At 37.2% G+C, this 18,082-nt stretch overlaps 2 protein-coding genes across 20 annotated transcripts in view; one reads left to right on the forward strand and one right to left on the reverse strand.

Moving 5' to 3' along the window:
- Nucleotides 1–4,080, reverse strand: part of CDKL3 (cyclin dependent kinase like 3) — an 85,355-nt gene extending 81,275 nt beyond the window's left edge. For 10 of the 19 annotated variants that reach the window (XR_004318714.1, XR_004318713.1, XM_032476750.1 and 7 more), the window contains exons 1-2: nucleotides 1,262–1,392; nucleotides 543–725 (exon numbers count right to left, since the gene is read on the reverse strand). Coding sequence is in view for 11 of the 19 variants with exons in the window: in XM_032476750.1 (XP_032332641.1) it covers nucleotides 543–707 (165 nt within the window). In the remaining 8 variants the exon portion in view is untranslated. Of the gene's footprint in view, nucleotides 1–542; nucleotides 726–765; nucleotides 1,799–3,965 lie in introns of those variants that run through there. The other 9 variants (XM_032476752.1, XM_032476756.1, XM_032476751.1 and 6 more) reach the window with 9 other exon arrangements.
- A 354-nt stretch (nucleotides 4,081–4,434) lies between these two features.
- On the forward strand, nucleotides 4,435–17,785 carry UBE2B (ubiquitin conjugating enzyme E2 B). Its single transcript, XM_006179617.3, has 6 exons — nucleotides 4,435–4,604; nucleotides 6,769–6,849; nucleotides 8,111–8,136; nucleotides 11,992–12,081; nucleotides 15,266–15,354; nucleotides 16,461–17,785. Exons 1-6 carry the CDS (start codon nucleotides 4,561–4,563, stop codon nucleotides 16,587–16,589), a joined length of 459 nt encoding a protein of 152 aa, XP_006179679.1. The 5' UTR covers nucleotides 4,435–4,560; the 3' UTR covers nucleotides 16,590–17,785.
- The last annotated feature ends 297 nt before the right edge of the window (nucleotides 17,786–18,082 follow it).

Genomic DNA, 18,082 nt, shown 5'->3' on the forward strand with positions numbered 1-18,082 from the left:
TGTTCCCCTAACCTGTCATACAATAGTCTCTCCCTCTTACCTAAATTCTACACATCATTTGAGGCTAAATTCATATTCCATTTCCTCCAAGAAAACTTCCCTACCCAACAGGACTTTCTGTTAATCACTTGGCTCTTATTATGAGCCACTTAATAATACTCAGTATTATTTTTATATCCCTGCTTGTATTTCTGATTATGTAATAAAAGCCCTGAACATAGGTACTGTCTTATACTTCTTCATAGTCTCAGTATCTGGCACAATACCTTGCACAAAACAGACATTTTTATTAAGTATAATACCTGAATATTTCTGAATAATTATTTCATAATATTTGGCATTGCTTTTGTTAGATTTCACATAAACACATATATCTTGCATCACTGTAAAATTACAAAATGTATACAGTAAGGTAACCTATCACACTTGTTTTTCTATTGCATGCCCAAATATATACGCTAACTGAAATATTCCTTATATAATTTTTTATTCGGTAACAATTTCTCTTTTGACTTGGAGCAATTAAGGCAAAAAAAGCAAACCTTTAGAAACTTTATTTCTCTCGCTGCAATTTTGTTGACTGACTTCTCTGGTTTCTCATAAAATATCTTAATGGCCACTATCTGCCCAGTATCCTTATGTTTACACTTCATGACTGTTCCATAACTTCCCTCTCCCACTTTTCCAAGGGTTTCATACATCTCCATTTTCAAGCCCAGCTGCTTCTTCAGAGAAAGAAAGGAAAAAAAGATTAAACATTTATACCTTTATTTATTGAAGCTGGATAATGCATTTCCACCATAAACCCATACTTTGAAACATGGAAACAGAAAAACCAGGAGTCTTTTCCACAGACCCTTTGGGCACTCTGCCAGTTCGGCAGTAAGGTGCCCCTGTGGGCCTTCAGCCCTCACCAGAACTTGGGGCGCTTCCCGCTGTCTCGACCATTGCCACCAAGATTTAAGATTCCCTCACCACAAGTCACCTATTCATCATGGGTGGGGTCCCCACACGTCCTGTCATGCCCCCGTCGACTATGAGGTTCCCGCAAAGTTGTAGTCGCCAACAGATCAGGCCCCAGGACCCAAGAAAACCTCGGTTTCGCCTGCTCCTCAAACCAGACGTCTTAGGGTCCCGGACCAGTGCCGCGCCCCTCGCCCTTAGTCGACCTCGTCCGGGTAGCCGCCGCCTCAGCCCATTCTGTAGTCCCGCTGGCCTAGCCCCGCGCAGTCTCAGCCAGGCACCAGGACCCAGACCCTACCTAGCCCGCTAGTCCCAGGAGCTCCAGACGGCGTACTGCCATAGCAACGGTGCCGCGGGCCTCCCGCTCGGGGCCTAGTGCGCAAGACCGGAACACCCGCCAGGCCCGACCCGGAAGGGAAAATGAGAACAAGCGGAAACGAACTCCCGGTGAACGCTAAGAGGAACGTTCCGTGGAGGTCGGGGATAGGAGCTGCTGTCGGTCGAACTGGGGCCTCTTCACAAGTTTAGTCTTGACTGCAGCAAGCGAGTGACTGCAAATCCTCTGGGGAAGAACCGAGGTAGAATTTTATCCGACTGCGTTTTAGACGACCCCAGGCCCCAGAACACCTGTCGCTTGTGCTGGGTCCTAAAAGGATACCTGGTATCACTAGGCAGATACCTTGTAAAACGAGACTTCCAAGGAAGTCTTGTGTAATTATAGTTTTATAAATTACCTAATTATGTTAGTGTTCAATAGACCTGAGTTCGACCTCAGCTGTTGACATTCATCCTTAAAACGGGAATAAAACGGTTCATAAATCAAGAACATTTTTTGACCACCTCCTATATGCTTAAAATTTTTTTGAAACTCAGTAATACTTTTTAAAAACTTCCTTACTACATGTCAAAACTCTCAAACTCCCTCTTTGGGAAAACAATTCATAGGGTTCCACCACATACAGATTGACATACAAAGTCACCCCTCCCCTCCAAAGAGGCCTTTAATTCCTTAAGAACCAGACATGGGGTTCTACTGGAGGGACAGCCTCCAATAAACAAGAATATCACTGGACATGCCCAGGGAGAACTGTCTTTCTTAGGGTTGTTATTTTTTTTTTTCCTGCAAAAAGAGTTAAGTGTAAAAGGCTGAATCTCACTATGCGTCTCCTAAATAAGAGAGTATTATTATCCAATAAATTATAGTCCAATTGGTCTAACCCAACCAAGCACATTTAGATCACACCTGGAGAGCTTTTCAAAGGCCCCACCCCCAGATATTCTGATGTAAATGAGTTACGGTAAAGGAACTGGTACTGTAGAAACTACTTAAGTGTTTCTGTGATTAGGTTTATATTGAGGTGTGGAGAGGAAAGAGAGGTGGTCCTGATTTTTGCTATCACCACCAAAATGTTCAGAATTGTTTTTCTTTTTGAAAAGTGAATCATGTTTTTAAATACTTTCTATGAGTAAGTCATAGTAAATCTTACAGTGGACCTAGACTTACTGTAAAGGACATTAATATTTAGTGTTGGTCTAATATTGGCAAAGGACAAAGCATGAATCAGAGCCCCTACCTTCAGTGAGCTCACATCTACAGCTAAAGAATTATTACAGTATAAAATTATAGCTTTAAAACAATTATTTCTACAAATAGCTTTATGGAAGTCCTGGTAACGAGGACAGCCAATGATTTTTGCTTATATAGTAAAGCTCTAAGACTTTAATGAAATCCCCTCACTTGATTGTGTTGAAAGTGTTACTTCATTTTGGAAAACTATAAACTGTAGGTTTCCAAAATGATAATAAATGGCTAGGTAAATGACATAAAAGGGATTTCTTTTAAAGTTTCTCTTTAGTACTTCACTGTAGGTAGCCCTACCAGTGTGTCTTCATCCTTAGCTCTGGAGGGGATTAAGGATTGCTGTGGCGGAAAGGCAGAAAAAAAAAAAAAAGGCAAAAAAAAGAATATTCATCTTTTAAACTTAGGTAATCACATCTGTGAATGCATAGCACGACCTACCAAGAATTAAGCATGGCTACCTTGACCACGAAGGCAGTTACTAAAAGCAAGAGAAAGAATTCAGGGATTGAAGAAAAGGAGGTACCAGCAAAGTGGGAAAGTTAACCCTTTCTGGTTCCATGAAACTAAGGGCAACGCTAATTTCCTCATTCCATCCTCCTATAATGCCTTGGGCCGAAGAATGACCCAAATGGATTAAAAGAGCTGAGTTCAGACCAACAAAGTCTTACTGAAACTGGAGGCAATAGAGGAAGGGAACTCAATGACTACAGGAAATGTCAGAATTCTAATGGTCAACATCCCTTAGTCCCCTAGTGGGGGACGTTTTAGGCCGTTTACTTGCTAGTGTAGAAAACAAGAAATGAGTTACCTAGGCTAGATATACAACCCCCATCCGGGTCTGCATGAGCTCTCTCCCAGATGGTACTTTCAGGTTTCTTTGACAACCAACCACCCATTGATACGTTCTCTTGAGATCAACCCCCACATGTCTTGACAAATTCAACAGTAAATCATGGTAACCAAAGCCATGGACGCCTGACACAAATCTTCAAATAAGAGCAAACCCATAAAGAAAAAACAAATTCTGCATAATTCTATAGGGATAGTAAACAAACATTAGACAATCTGTACACCCTTCTTTTATCTCCGCCCAGAAATTCCAGCCCTGGAAACTCACTGGTGTGTACATATAGGCTGTCTGGCGGCCCTAAGGAAGCATTTAAGGGGATTTTACTTGTAGGGGCCTCAATAACAAAGGTGAGGAAAATGGTGCTTCACTCTTGTCCACTAACAGATCTGACAAGCCATTGAGCCAACAGAGGGGTTTTTACGTCCAAATTATTTTTGGCTCCATTTTAAAGACTTAAGCAAAATAGCTATTGCTTCCGGGACAACCTCAAAAATTGCCGTTCATGGAACAAGCTGGAGGTAAAGCTAGTTAAAAGTGTGCACCCGCCCTCAGTCCCGTAAACTTAACTACCGGGTTCAAAAACCTGGCTGAAACGCAGATCCAGGCGACGCCCTCACGTGATCCGTTCTAATAGCGTCATAGGGACACGTGGTTCTAGATACTTCGTCCCCTCCCCCTCAGGGGTGGATTGTTGACAACGCCGCGGGCAATCACGTGACCTTACGTCATCCCACCGCCTTTCCCTGAAATCTCTGGACCCGGATGCGTCCCTCTCTCTCCCCACCCGGTCGAGACTAAACTCGTTAAGAGGGGGAGACGGGCTGGTATTCGGTTTCAGTGTCTCTAATCCACAATTTCCAGTCTGAGCACAGAGAGAAATAATTGGTCTGTGAGTTCAGGAACCCAAAATGGATAGGATCTCTGCTGAAAGGCTCCCATAACGAGCTCTCCTATGTCCCGTCCCTTTCCCCCCCACCCCTCACTCCATGGTATTGGCGGAAGGCGGAGGGATCCGGAGGCGGCGGAGGGAGACGTCATTGCAGGGTTGTTTGTGCAGCCTCAGCGGCGGCGGTGACCCACAGTGATTCGGCCGCCGCGCCGGGGGGTGGGGGGGGGCTGCGCGGGACTCTTTTCTTTCAGACTGACCGCGGGGTAGCTGTGGAGCATGTCGACCCCGGCCCGGAGAAGGCTTATGCGGGATTTCAAGCGGTAAGGACCTCTATCTTCGCCTAAATGACGGCTCTTCCCCAAGGCTGCGGGGCTGCAGGGCGGGTATCCAGGACACCTTCTCCTCATGACCCTAAGAGGGCCGCTGTGGGCCCAGCGGGACAGACGGAAGCCCAGTGCTAGCCCCTGGTTGCAGTCACTTATCCTTGCTTGTTCACTTTTTCGACGTAAGAAATGTCGATACTCCTTCACCCGTCCCCACCCCAAAAAAGTAAAAGGATGGCTGTGGGTTGCTCTCGGATTCTCTGCTGCCCACCACTAGGGCCAGTTGCCCGTCGTCTCGTCCGGGCGTTCATACCTCATCCCCTGCTGTTGCACCTTGCGGTGCCCCCTCCCTTTGCTCTAAAGCCGAGCTCTTGCAGAAGCTTTCTCCCCAGTATCTGCACCATTCAGCTTTGTTCGGTGGCCCTGCTGTCTTCGAGGGCCGGGGTTGGGGTGAACCCCCCCTTCCTCCCCATTCTTTCAGCAGTGAGGGTGGGGTCTGATGCGCGAGGGCCGGAGGTTGTTAACCCATCCTCCGAAACCAGACTCTCCCCCGCCCTCCTGAAAGGACCTTGAGAACTGGCTTAGAAACGTGGGACTTGGGTTGGCAACCCCGGCTGCCAGTGCCTTCTGGAACTCAGCTCTGTGGCCTGATGTGGAAAGCCCTATCTATAGCCTCCAAAGTTTGGAAAAATGCCTTCTTTGAGACTGGAGCTAACCTGATACTCCCTGGGCCTCCTCCTGTAAAATAGGGTTTTGTTGGATGGTGTTAGAGATTAGCGAGAAGGAAGTGACTTTTTCAGTTGTTTTTCTTTGATTGAATACTTCGAGGTACTAGGAGAAAAATAACTGAGAAAACTCAACATTGCGATCCTCTGCACATTTTAAAGTGTTTTTCTAGGGAGACCTGCCCTGATTGAGAAGAAATATTTAGTATAAAATCTTAAGATTAGCCGCTCAGGAAGTAACCTTTCCAGTTCACCATTATAAACCCGTAGGTGAGACACTTGGAAGCCATTGTTTGGGGCTTTGGCCAGTTTATCATTGAAAATATTTGCAAGTTAGCCTTTATGTTGCGTGGGCTCAGGCAGCATGTCCTTTAACGCTTCTGTTAATACTGGCCTAATCTGCTTGAGGTTGACTAAAAAGAACAATTTTTTGTGGACTAATTTCAAAGTATCATGCTACATGACAGTGTCATATGTATATATTGTGTGTGTGTGTGTGTGTATATGTATATATTTTGTGTAGCGTTATTTTTTACTGAGATGACAGTCTAAAAGATGCTCTATTTGGTGCAAAAGTCGTCTTCTAAAGCTTGAAACCAGTAGGTTTCGGATTCGTTCCCATGAGTGAAATTCAAATAATCAAATTTCCCAGTTCATGGCCATTGTTACCCTGGTTTCTCCCTGCAATTCTATGCTTAATTCTAAGTTATACACTTGGCACCTTTGGTAGTTTTCCACGGATCTTTGGTTACAAGAATTTGACTATGACAAATGTTGGAAGGTAGCTTTGTATTGAGTCTCCTGATCCGAAAGGTAGATTTAGTGTTAGTGCAGAGCTTTTAAAATAAGAGACTGAAGGAAAACCTAACTCAAGCTTGATTACTTTAAAAGATACTGCTAATTGAAGCAAATGGGATTAAGTAACTCTTCTGCCTAAAACTAGTTTTTGATTAAAATGTATGTGTTTTGAGTTATTTAGTATTTACACTGAGGTGGGTTTTGTTTTGGGGGGAGGATTCACTGGTGGCCATGTTGCACAAGTAGCTGCAGTTAGGACTCACGCAGCCTTCCCATGTTTACAGCAGCAAAATTGATGGTTCTGTAAAGATATTTTTTGCACTTGAGGTTTTATTTATTATTTATTTATTTAGGTTGAAGGCAGTTCTCGAACAGATACGTTGACCTTGGTGATATCTGAAGATGGATGACTCTCACATCCTTTGGAATTTTATATAATTTAGAGAGATAGTTAATAAGTATGTTTCTGGTTGATTTTTTTTTTTAAGTCATACGGTTTATTCCAGTTCAGCACAAGAATAAGGAAATGGATTTAGTTTGTTTCTCAAAATAGATGGCATAGAGTCCATAGGTTTTCTGTTTGGTCTTCTTAGTGACCTTAATGTTCAACTTTTAAAATTTCTACTCTGGATTTCTAGATTGCAAGAGGACCCACCTGTGGGTGTCAGTGGTGCACCATCTGAAAACAACATCATGCAATGGAATGCAGTTATATTTGGGTGAGTTGAAAGAAATAACAAATGGTAGATGTGGTGATTCTTTAAGAAAAGTGAATGTATAACAACTAGGAAAGGGAGCTGAGGTGGAATCAGGGATCTTACAGAAACTGTAAGGTAAAAAAAGATTCTGGTAAGAGTTTTGGTAGTTACATAAAATTTACGATTTTATAATCACTTCGGGTTGTACTTGATAAAAATATCATTTGAAGCTCAAGGAGAAATACAAATTACTTTGTACAAAATGTACCAAGCAAATATTTATGGTTGCACTCTACTGGAACTGTAAAAAGGCTAGGAACCAAGAATATTGAGAGATTCCACCATGGCAAAAAATTAAATCAAAAATGTTTTGCAACCCAGTATGAAATAACTGAATGGAGCCTTTTGAGAGCAGTCTTAAATTTTGTATGTAATATATATTGCATATATGCTTTTTAATTTAAAATTTCTTTATGCTTTTTATTTGGTTTTCCTGAACTGGATCTGGTTTTCTTTCACTCTATTTAAACTAGGATTTTGCACTAAAACCTTAAAGGAATACTTTTGTAAACAGAATTCTGCGTTGCCATTGAATCAGTTATAAGAGTCTACTTTAAAGACTAGTGGGAAAATGAGCATAGTTCACCATTTTAAAGTAAAGTGATTGTGTTAAATTCAGACTGTTATCATGTGTCTTTGAGATCCTGAATGTGCCTTGCAAGTAATAATTAAACTTGTTGCTGCTTAGGAAATATGAAATTGGGATATGGCGTCAAGGAAAAGATTTGAGCAAAAGAGACTGGCTTTTTTTGATGATGTCAATTAAATTTAACCAATTTGAACACGAGTTATTGCTCTCTTGAAAAAGCAGGACATTTTGGTTTGGTGTCATAATTATCTTAAACTAAAGGGTATTGATTTTTCATCTTACTGATGTAAATTGTATTTGAAAGTAAGATATTTGAGAGTACACACATTTACAAAATGGCTGGTATTTATGAACTGAATTCTTTTTGTGCTAGAATTATGACAAGTTTTTTTGGTTTTGATTTTTGTAAAAACCACCTTTAAAGGAAAACTTAGAAAATGAAAGTTACCCTTTATGGCCTCATCCATAAAAATCCAGGGCTAAGATGATATTAAATTAACAGTAACTTAAAAACTCCACAAATCATCAGAATGAGCCCCTCTTTCTCTGCTTGAGTTTATCCTTTCCGTGCTTGAAAATCAGGAAAAAAGAGAACGAAAGTCCTCCTTTAATCAGAAATCTTCTTGTTTTCAGACCAGAAGGGACACCCTTTGAAGATGGTAAGTCATTCTCGATGTTTTCTATAGTATTAAAAGGCTGCTTTAAGTAGGAACTTTTAACACCAACTTATCTATTTAAGACTATTTTGTATTGTTATTAGGTCAAATTAAAAATAAATAATACTGAGAATTTATAAAGTATTTTCTCCCCAGATCTGTTTGATCACCTTCATTGCCAGTTCCCTCTGTTACTTTGTTACTTGGCTGTAGAACTCTAAGCATAGATGGTGGAGTCTATGTTGAGAATAGTTTAAATGACCTTGTAGCATGCTAAAGGTGTCCCTGAGGTAAACATCAGAAAGATAATAATGCTTTTCTAACTTTATTGATAGGGTACTGAGCTGAAATTGTTCTTAATCACCCATAGCTGCCAGTAGCTTCACATACAGTAGCATTTGACACCCATAAGTAGTTGGCATTCTGCAGAATCTTTTTCATCTTAAATTCAGTATTTTCACCAAGAGCTAGGAAAGTGGAAAATTAGTTCTAATATGTACTTATTGTTCATTTTCTCAAATTGATCTTTAACCAGGTACTTAGATTTTCCCTTACTTTAGCATGAATTTTAAAAAATTGTTAAACAGGTTTGTTTTAATTATCAAAATGGCTTCAGAATTAGCCCACCCCAGGGTATTTTTACAGATATTGATTGCAGAAGTGTTTTTAAGGAGATAATCTGAATGTTCAGTAGGAGAAATGGTTAAGCAAATTATGATATATGTAGACTCTAGGATATTATGTGCATATTAAAGATCTGGATGTATGTCTGAGGAGACAGAAAAGTTGCAGAATGTATGTTGTAACATCACGTTTTTACAAATACATTCATGCAAGATTGTGTGTGTGTGTCTGTGTGTGTGTGTGTGGTTAAAGGGCTATATACCACACGGCTATTGGTGGTTACCTCTAGATGGGGGGGTGAGTTGAAAAGAGATACTTAAGGAGTTTTGCTTTTTTACTCTATATATACTATATATATCAAGGTATTCTGGGTGGTCCAAACCCTTAAGGTCCCTGAGACCCTTTCAGGGGTTCCATGTGATCAAAACTATTTTCATACCAAAATTGTGCTCTACACTTGAATTTGACACAACATTGTAAAATGACTATAACTCAATTAAAAAATGTAAAAAAAAATTAAAAATAAAACTATTTTCATACCAATACTAAGACATAACTTGCCTTTTTCAGTTTATTGACATTTGCACCGATGGTACAAAAGGATTAGTGGATAAAACTGGATCTGAGCAGTTTAGCATCTCAGCACAAATCAAGACATTGGCACCAAACTGTACTGGGAGTCATTGAAATTTTTTGCATTTTCAAAGATGCCACTTTGACTTTAAAATGTCTTGATGAGAAAGTAGGAATTATTAATATTACTGGATTCTGATTCTTGAGTATGTGTCCTTTTAATATTCTGCGTGATGAAGTGAGAAGTATGCATAAAGCACTTCTCTTGCTTGTATGATAACTGTCTCAAGGGAAAGCAGTTCTGCAGTTGTTTGAGTTGCAGCTTGAACTACTGCTCTTTTCATGAAACATTTTTACTTTAATGAATGACAGACAACCTGTGGTTGTTTAGATTTGAGTTTGTATTTGGCAGACATATTCTCAAAAGTTACCAAAGAGCTGTTAGGTCAAGGAAAGTGACTGTGACAGTGCTTGTCGCTGCTGAAAAAATGATGGCTTCCCAATGCTTTAAGACTTCTCTGATGAGATCAGTAGATAGTATTACCTACTGTGATTTTTTTTTTTTTTTTTTTTTTGGTGGTGGTGTATATATATATTGAAATATGGTGGCAACATTTAGATTTGTATAACTCTGAACCAGTGTATTCCAAATAGCCAGTGTATAATATTAGAAAACTGTGGATGGATAAAAGACTTATGCAATGTACAATAGTTGTTAACATAAGTAGTGCAAAAAGTTTATATAGTTTCAGATTCTACATTGCAGCTAACCTTTAAAAACCTACCTTTTCTTTGGTGCAGTGTCAAAAAAGAATATCCACAATTATCTGAAAAGGCTGGGAAAATACTTCCTTTTTCATTCACCTATTTATGTGAAGCCTATTTTCTTCATACACCTCAATCAAAACAGCATGTTGCACCTGATTGAATGCAGAAGCTGCTAAGAGAATGCAGCTGTCTTCCATTAAGCTAATCATTTAAGAGATTTGCAAAAATGTGAAACAGTACTACACTTCTCAGTAACTTTGGTAGAGGGTATAGTTATTTTCATTAAATGTTACTTTGATTAATGTGTAATGAGTTTGCAATTGTTAATGAATAAATATTTTAAGATTTTCTTGAATTACAATTTCCAGTACAACAAATATCGATAGTTATAGCCAGTGGTGGGCTGGAGGCAGTTTATACTGATCATAAGACTAGATTGTTTTAAAACTTCGGGAATTTTTGCAAGCTGGTTATTAAAGAGCCAATATTTAAAAATTATTTTTTTATTTTTGGTGGAAATACCATGAAATGGTATGCTATTGCATGCATCTCTTCCCAACTTCACATTCAGGGACTTCACACTGAAAGGTTGGGAATAAGGGTATAAAGGGGTACTGAGACCCATAATATGGAGGAAAAAAACTTTAGCAGAGCTCTTTCTTATTTGTGTTTGCCTGAAATTTTTATATTGTACATTTTTGTAATTAAAGAAAATTAAAATATAAACTGTAAAAATACATAATTAGGTATAAGGCTATCTATGCTAATTGTACACTTCATAGTATCTCTGTTAATATATTAGAATGTGAATTAAATGTTATCTTTGATTTTGTTTGTATCTTTGGTCTCCCTAATTCCAAATTTCTAAACAATGAAAAAATGTGAAGATGTAGAGGTTGTATACTGAATCTATGACCAATGAGGATAAAATATTAACTATTTTACTAAATACGTGCCTCTAATCTTGGTAGACTGAAGTCAGGAGTTGAGAATTTAGATTGAGAATGGGTTTTTGCTTTGTTTTTTTAAACTGCATTGACAAAATAAGGAAAGAACCTTGTAGTGTCATCTGGAATGGTTTAAACTTACTGACTTTTTAGGAATAAGCTTCAACTTACTGAGTATGCTCAAAGTGTTATAGTTGGAGGATCTTCAAGTCTTCAGGTGGATTTCCTCAAAGTAAAAGGACTCTGGGTAGTGAATAAACACGAAAGTCCAGAAAGACAAACACAAAACTATTAATGGTGGTTATTCTGCAGAATAGATTTGGAATTCAAGTTGGGAGCTCTTCTTTGTATACACTCTGAACAGACTGACTTTGTTATAAATTCATAATTTTTTTAAGTGCCTAAGTCTCTGTTGACCATAAGATAATGATTTAGACTGGCCAAAATGTACTATATTGGTCTATAACCAACAGTAGGCGATTATACTAATGCTTTCTGATTCTTGGCGTACTTAAAGGGATTGCTACTGGGGACAGAACAGTTCTTTGACATTAGTGGCCATGACTCTAGTCTGAGTCCTTTGTCATGTGATGATCATCCCCTCTCAGAATTCTTTGGCACTCCCTTCTGAGCTGTAATAAATTATTTGTAGTTCCCCAAAATGTACATTTAAAATTTTGGTAGCTAGGGCAAAATTGCCTTCCAAACATATGACAGTTAATATTCCCACCAGTAGCACACGTCAGTGCTTGCACTCCAAGTGCTTGCTACTGCTACATGTTATCAGTACGTTAATAGACGTATATTTAGCATGTTTATGTGCTAAACCAAAATTGACTATTTTGCGGTTGTGCAAAAACCAATTTGGGATTGGGAATTCATTGATAAAGAGATGGAAAAGTTATGCTGTCTTTACTGTAATTATTTTGGTTTGTTTCCTATCTAGGTACTTTTAAACTAGTAATAGAATTTTCTGAAGAATATCCAAATAAACCGCCAACTGTTAGGTTTTTATCCAAAATGTTTCATCCAAATGGTAAGTAGCAACTTAATAGACTTTGCAAATGATAGGAGGAAAAAAACTGTTTTCGTCCTTGTAGGTCTTGCTCATACTTATTATGAGGACCCTCTTCTAGATGTTGTTTCCATGTCAACACTGGCCATACTTTTGTAGTCTGGAATCTTACCAAGGTTCCAAATTTGAAGTACAGTTTTCTTTTAATAACTTCTGATTTTAATTTCTGTTTGTATGTAGAAATGTGAAAGTCACCAAAAAGAATTTGTAGCTTAAAATTTAGCTTTAAAAAAATACAAATAAATGTACAAAATTGAGATCACATTGTATTGTAAAGTTAAGTAATTTTTATATGTACTATGAACATTTTCCCTTAGTAAATACTCTTTTGTATCATTTGTAATGGCTGTAAAACGTTCTGGCATATGAGTTTACCATAGTTTATTTACTCTTTGTCCATTTGGTGATTTTCTATTGTTTATAGTTTTAAACAGCACAATGAATGTTCTTGAAAATAAATCTTCTCAAATGCCCATGAATAAGTTTTTATAAGTGGAATTACTAGGTCAAAGGTTTGTATGTTTTTAAGGCTTTTTTTAGATACAATTTTCCACTTTTCCCCCTTTCATTCCTATTTTTACTTTTAAAAGTTTATTACTTTTTTCCACAAACAGTTGCTGAGGGTGACTCTTTTGTAATTAAATTTGCTCTTCCCTGACTTCTTGCCATATGCTTCTAATACTTTTATATTCCTGGATTTAATGTCACTATATGAAAGACTTATTTTCCAAAATATTTAAGATCTTCCTTTTATAACCTTTGCTCATTTAAATGTGGTCTTCCCCATCAGTTGATTTACTCTCAGGAGGAACATTTTCAGAGGTACTCTTGATTGTGCATCTAGTCTAGCAGTGCAGGCTATATGAGTTAGCTACAAGCAGAGAGCTCCCTACTCAGAGGACAAGTGTGTTCATGTGTCTGGAATCCAGGTGACTTCCCAATAATAAATGTAGCCTTTGTGCTTTATTGCTGTGAAGTTACTTTTTCTTTACAGGTCCCCCTCCCCCGCCCCAAGCCAATGCAGGTTTAATTTTCTGTTTCTGTTTTGGGGAAATTCCCAAGCAACTAACCATTTATTCTATTGTAGCTTTACCTGGCTTAGACTTGTTATTGAATCAACCCAAATTGTAGTTGCAGGGCTCTGTAAATCAAGGTAGAAAAGATTGTAGAGTATGTGCAGTATCTATGTGTATAGGTGTAGGATTTTCAACCTTAACAGATTTATAAGGAAACCTTATTTGATTAATTTTTTATCCCTTCACATTAATAGCATGGTTTCCCTTTTTTTCCACTGTCAGTACTTAATTAGTTAACTTCCTAATTTGCTTTTTTAAAACATCTTTTTAAAATATTCACATACTCTGCTACTCACCCATTTAAGTTGTACAATATAGTGGTTTTTTAGTGTATTCACTGAGTTGTGCAACCATCACCATGATCAGTTTTAGAACTTTTATCTCCCTCCCCCCAAAAATCCCATGCCTATTACCAGTCACTCCCCAGCCCCCCTGCCTCCCAGCCCTAGGCAACCGCTGATTTGTTTTGTCTCTGTAGATTTGCTTATTCTGGATGTTTCATGTAAATGAAATTACATAATATATATGGTCCTTTGTGACTGACTTCTTTCAGCTAGCATAGTTTTCAGATTCATCCATGTTGTAATGCACATCTGTACTTAATTTCTTTTTATTGCTAAATGATAATCCATTGTATGGGTATACTGTATTTTGTTCATCTGTTCATCAGTTAATGGATGTTTAGTTTCAAGTTTACTTTTGGATTACTTCTCAAAAATAGTTACTGCCTCAAAACTTTAAAATCATTTTACACCTTTATGGGTGTTAACAGAGGTGATGATTTTTGCTTTGGACTTGGTAAGTTTCATGTTCCTATGGGCTATACAGTAAGCATTTGACTACGCTGCCTTAAAGCTGAGAGTTAAATGTGGTCTAAAGCTAACAATTGGAAGAACCTAGTACATAGATAGTAACTGAGGCCATGAATAAAATTGCCCAGGGTATATAAAGGGTAAGAAGGAAGAGGACTGAGGATAGATCTCTGAGGAATGACAGTACTTAAGAGTAATTTGCCTTCTCCTCCACAAAAGGCCTCACTTATTCCTTATTTATGTAGAGTGATCTGGCTTGCTTCATGAAGCTTTCCGCAATTGGGCAGTATTTATAACATTTAAATGCATTTATCCTTTGTCAGCACAGCAATTCTACTTCTGGAAATTTATCATACAGATACATAATCTGGCAAGTGGATAAAACTTATGTTCATTATTTATATTTTCACATAATCATTTCAAGAGGGAAAAAAAGCCTCCCAAATGTTAAAGGCTTTTAAAGCAGTAATCACTTGATTTTTTTTTTTGTTATGAAAGGAATGCATAGTTATTATAAAAACAAATCATAAAGTATAAGAAAAGGTAAAGAAAATAAGATCCTTAATAATCTCTTCAGGTATGTACTAAACATTTTGGCGTTTAGTCTTATAAATGTTTTTGACTGCATATGTACTTCAAATGAAAATATTAATATATAATTCTTTACAAAAAATGCAATTACCTTATGTAAATAATTGGACGCTTACTAATGTAATATACTGGGGATGTCATTCTAAGTTAGTTAACATATAGTAGCTGTATATCATCTCTGGTGGCTACATTGATATTGGTTGTATGGCTGTAACATTAGTTAGCCAGTCCCCTCACTGGACCACAAGGTAGGTTCTGATTTTTCACTCCTGTGTATAGTATTATGATGAACATCCTATAAATAAAACTTTACGTGTTCATGATTAATTACTTTTGGAATACTTTCTGGGAGTAGAACTGCTGTGTCAGAAAATAAGCTTTTTTTCCTCCAAGAGCTTTATTTTAAAATATTTAGAAATGTGGAATTTAAACAGATTCGCTATATGGTATGTGTTGAAAAAACTTAACTCTCACTTGGCCTCCTAATGAAAGGTACACAAAAAGTCCTTAGTTTCAGACTGGTTTTCCTGTGAGACAGAAAGTTTAGTTATTCACTAATGTTCAAGACTTCTCACTGGGCCAGCATTCTCTTGTGGTAAAAATTTCTGTTTATCTGTTAGATATGACAAAGTTAATATGTAATCAGTTTTAGTGTTGTCTTTGCAGTGTATGCGGATGGTAGCATATGTTTAGATATCCTTCAGAATCGATGGAGTCCAACATATGATGTATCTTCTATCTTAACATCAATTCAGGTAAGCATGTGTTAGGATGCATCATAATTTTTCAGGATTCTGTGGCATACAGTTGGTTTCTTTAGGAGCAATTTAAAGGCCAAGTGAAGGAAACTAACCTTCCCAGCACCAAGGGAACCAGTGGCAAAGCTCAGACAAAAACTCCTGATTTTCATGATGTCAGGCCTGCCTACTTTTTTGTTAGTGACCACATTAGATTAAATCTATAATCATTTTCCTGATCATGTGTAAGTAGAGTGTTCTCACAAGTCAAGTATTATTCATGCCCATAAAGCATAGCCAGAGGTTGTGGAGAAGAATGAAAAATCTTCTTGGAAATAGATAAAGATGACTGCTTAGAAAAACCATAGGGAGAAAAGCCAAATGCAGAGAAGCATTGAGTATGTTGCCCATCCAAGAAATTCTATTTTAAACAAAGGTAATATGAGTATTCGCCAAAGCACTCTGGCAGAGTATTTCAGAGTTGACCTTGAGTAATAGTTTTGTGGGGTGGTGGAGTGAGGGATGTTTTAATTATGTGAATCTGAGAGGAGCAGAAGTAACATTTTGATTTTTGACCTTTTAAAAGCTTTTTCTCACACTTCTGCTTTAATTTGGGTCATCTTATAAACATTGTTTTTAGCCTTCCTCTTACATTCCCTTGCTGCTAGATGCAAATGTTTTGTTGATTAAAAGAAACAAGACATACTACCCAACTTACTGTCAGACGTTTGCAAACCTATCACAATAATAAGTTTGTTTGAAAAATGTGAGTTGCTCTAAGCTGTTTATAAATATTACATATTAACCAGATCAAGCTGTTTATTTCCTGGTTAATATCTTAGTATGCTGAAGAATATTCTTTTCCAGTTTCTTTGAAATTAGCAGTCTTAAAGCTAGTTGAGAGCTATCTGTTTTGAAAGCTTAAGTTCTCTAGCAACAGGAAACTTGCTGCTGTCTTTAATCAAGTCATTTCTGAAAATATTAGACCTAAAAATATGTAAGACATACTAATTTCTATCTTTATTGAATAATTTCTGTTGTTTTATATAACTTATATGGTTTATATCTGACACGTTAATATGAAGAATAACTCTATAAATATCATTTTTCTTCTCTCTTTCTAGTCTCTGCTGGATGAACCAAATCCAAACAGTCCAGCCAATAGCCAGGCAGCACAGCTTTATCAGGAAAACAAACGAGAATATGAGAAAAGAGTTTCGGCCATTGTTGAACAAAGCTGGAATGATTCATAATAGACAACTGGTCTGTTAATCTTTTTCATCATTGTTGTGTATAATTTACCTCTCAGTAGAAAGGCTAACAAATTTAAGTGCCACAGGTTTTGAGGATTCTGCAGAAAAAAAGTCCTTCAGTTTAGAACCTACAAAAGCTTGTGTATCTTGATTAATGTACTTTTTATTGCATGGTGTGAACTAAGTTATTGCTTACATAAATTTGTAATATATCCTGTTTGTATTTTTTTCCAAGTGTATAATGTTGGTGTGGAGTTTTCATGACAGAATATACACATTTTGTAAATCTGTACTTTTTTCAAATATTGAATGCCTTATTTTTTAATTCTTTAGATTTTTAAATTGGAGAAAAGCACTTAAAGTTTTTTATATATGAATATTACATGTAAAGCTGTTAAAATACATAACTTCAGTGCAAGAGACTTTGTCACTTATTTCCTTATCTATGTAGGAGGGGTTAATAAGTCTCTAGCTCTCTATCAGTTGATAGTTTCATTTCCAATTTCAAAAGAACAGATTTATATTTTATCAAGAAATTCTTCGAATTTGATTCTGAACATCAATTATAATCTCAAGCTTTATTTTGAATGTACCTATATTAGTTTCAATTGAGCAATTATAGACATAATTGATTTGATTCTGTCTAACTCTGTATTTAGGCCACTTGTTACTGTTTCTTCATGCACTACTTACTGTTAAACTGTACCTTTTGTGATTTCACAATTTGCACCTCCACCATGAGGAATTGGCACCTCTACTGTAAGCAGAGAGCTGATGCAACTTATTTTGCTGCTTGATAGCACTTTAAAAGATTTTTGATAAGAAAGTAAAACCAGAAACATTTACCAAAAATCCATGCCCCACTACTAATAATAAATAACAGTTGGTTGCATTGGTTTGAGCAAGGCAGATATTTGGAAGAAATCTTGGTGTACTTAAAATATTTGAAAACTGCCTTTTAATGCAATTACATATCTGTTTATTCTGGGAAAATGTTTTAATACCAGGGCCTGCTGAGTTGCTTTCTCTTGTGGAGATTTTTTTTTTAATCTCCTAAGTTGTATAAAAGTTGTACTGCATCTTAGTTTACTGGATAAATTTAAAACACCAGTATTGTAGAAAGCTAATACAAAGCTATCCTATGCCTTCAAGTAGTATAGAAAATGGAAAATACACAAGTAAATTCTGTTGAACCACCTGTGTAGTCTTTCTAGTAGTTAAAGCAGCTATTTCATTAACCCAAGAGTTTCTTGTCACACTCATACTAGCTTAGTAAGCTAACAGCTTTTCCTCTATTGGAAGACCGATTTCTTCTCTACTGGAGGACTGTAGTATGGCAATAGCTTTAGGTTCTATTTATTAAGCAAAGTTTAACAGTTGAAGGATAAGTGCTGATGTTTCCCTTTAAAAGTTAATAGCTTAGGAAGTTTTGGAGTTGAATGTATGATCTTAGGGAACATTTGATAGAACGAAGGTTTACTCACTGGAATTAT

The sequence above is a fragment of the Camelus ferus genome, chromosome 3, assembly GCF_009834535.1.
Source record: "Camelus ferus isolate YT-003-E chromosome 3, BCGSAC_Cfer_1.0, whole genome shotgun sequence".
NCBI classification, from domain to species: domain Eukaryota; kingdom Metazoa; phylum Chordata; class Mammalia; order Artiodactyla; family Camelidae; genus Camelus; species Camelus ferus.

Excerpts from the sequence above, each read along its gene's own strand:
- UBE2B (XM_006179617.3), top strand. The coding sequence starts at position 4,561 with ATGTCGACCCCGGCCCGGAGAAGGCTTATGCGGGATTTCAAGCG. Across the intron at positions 4,605-6,768 it reads CTTATGCGGGATTTCAAGCG|ATTGCAAGAGGACCCACCTG; the intron begins GTAAGGACCTCT and ends CTGGATTTCTAG. Across the intron at positions 6,850-8,110 it reads TGGAATGCAGTTATATTTGG|ACCAGAAGGGACACCCTTTG; the intron begins GTGAGTTGAAAG and ends TCTTGTTTTCAG.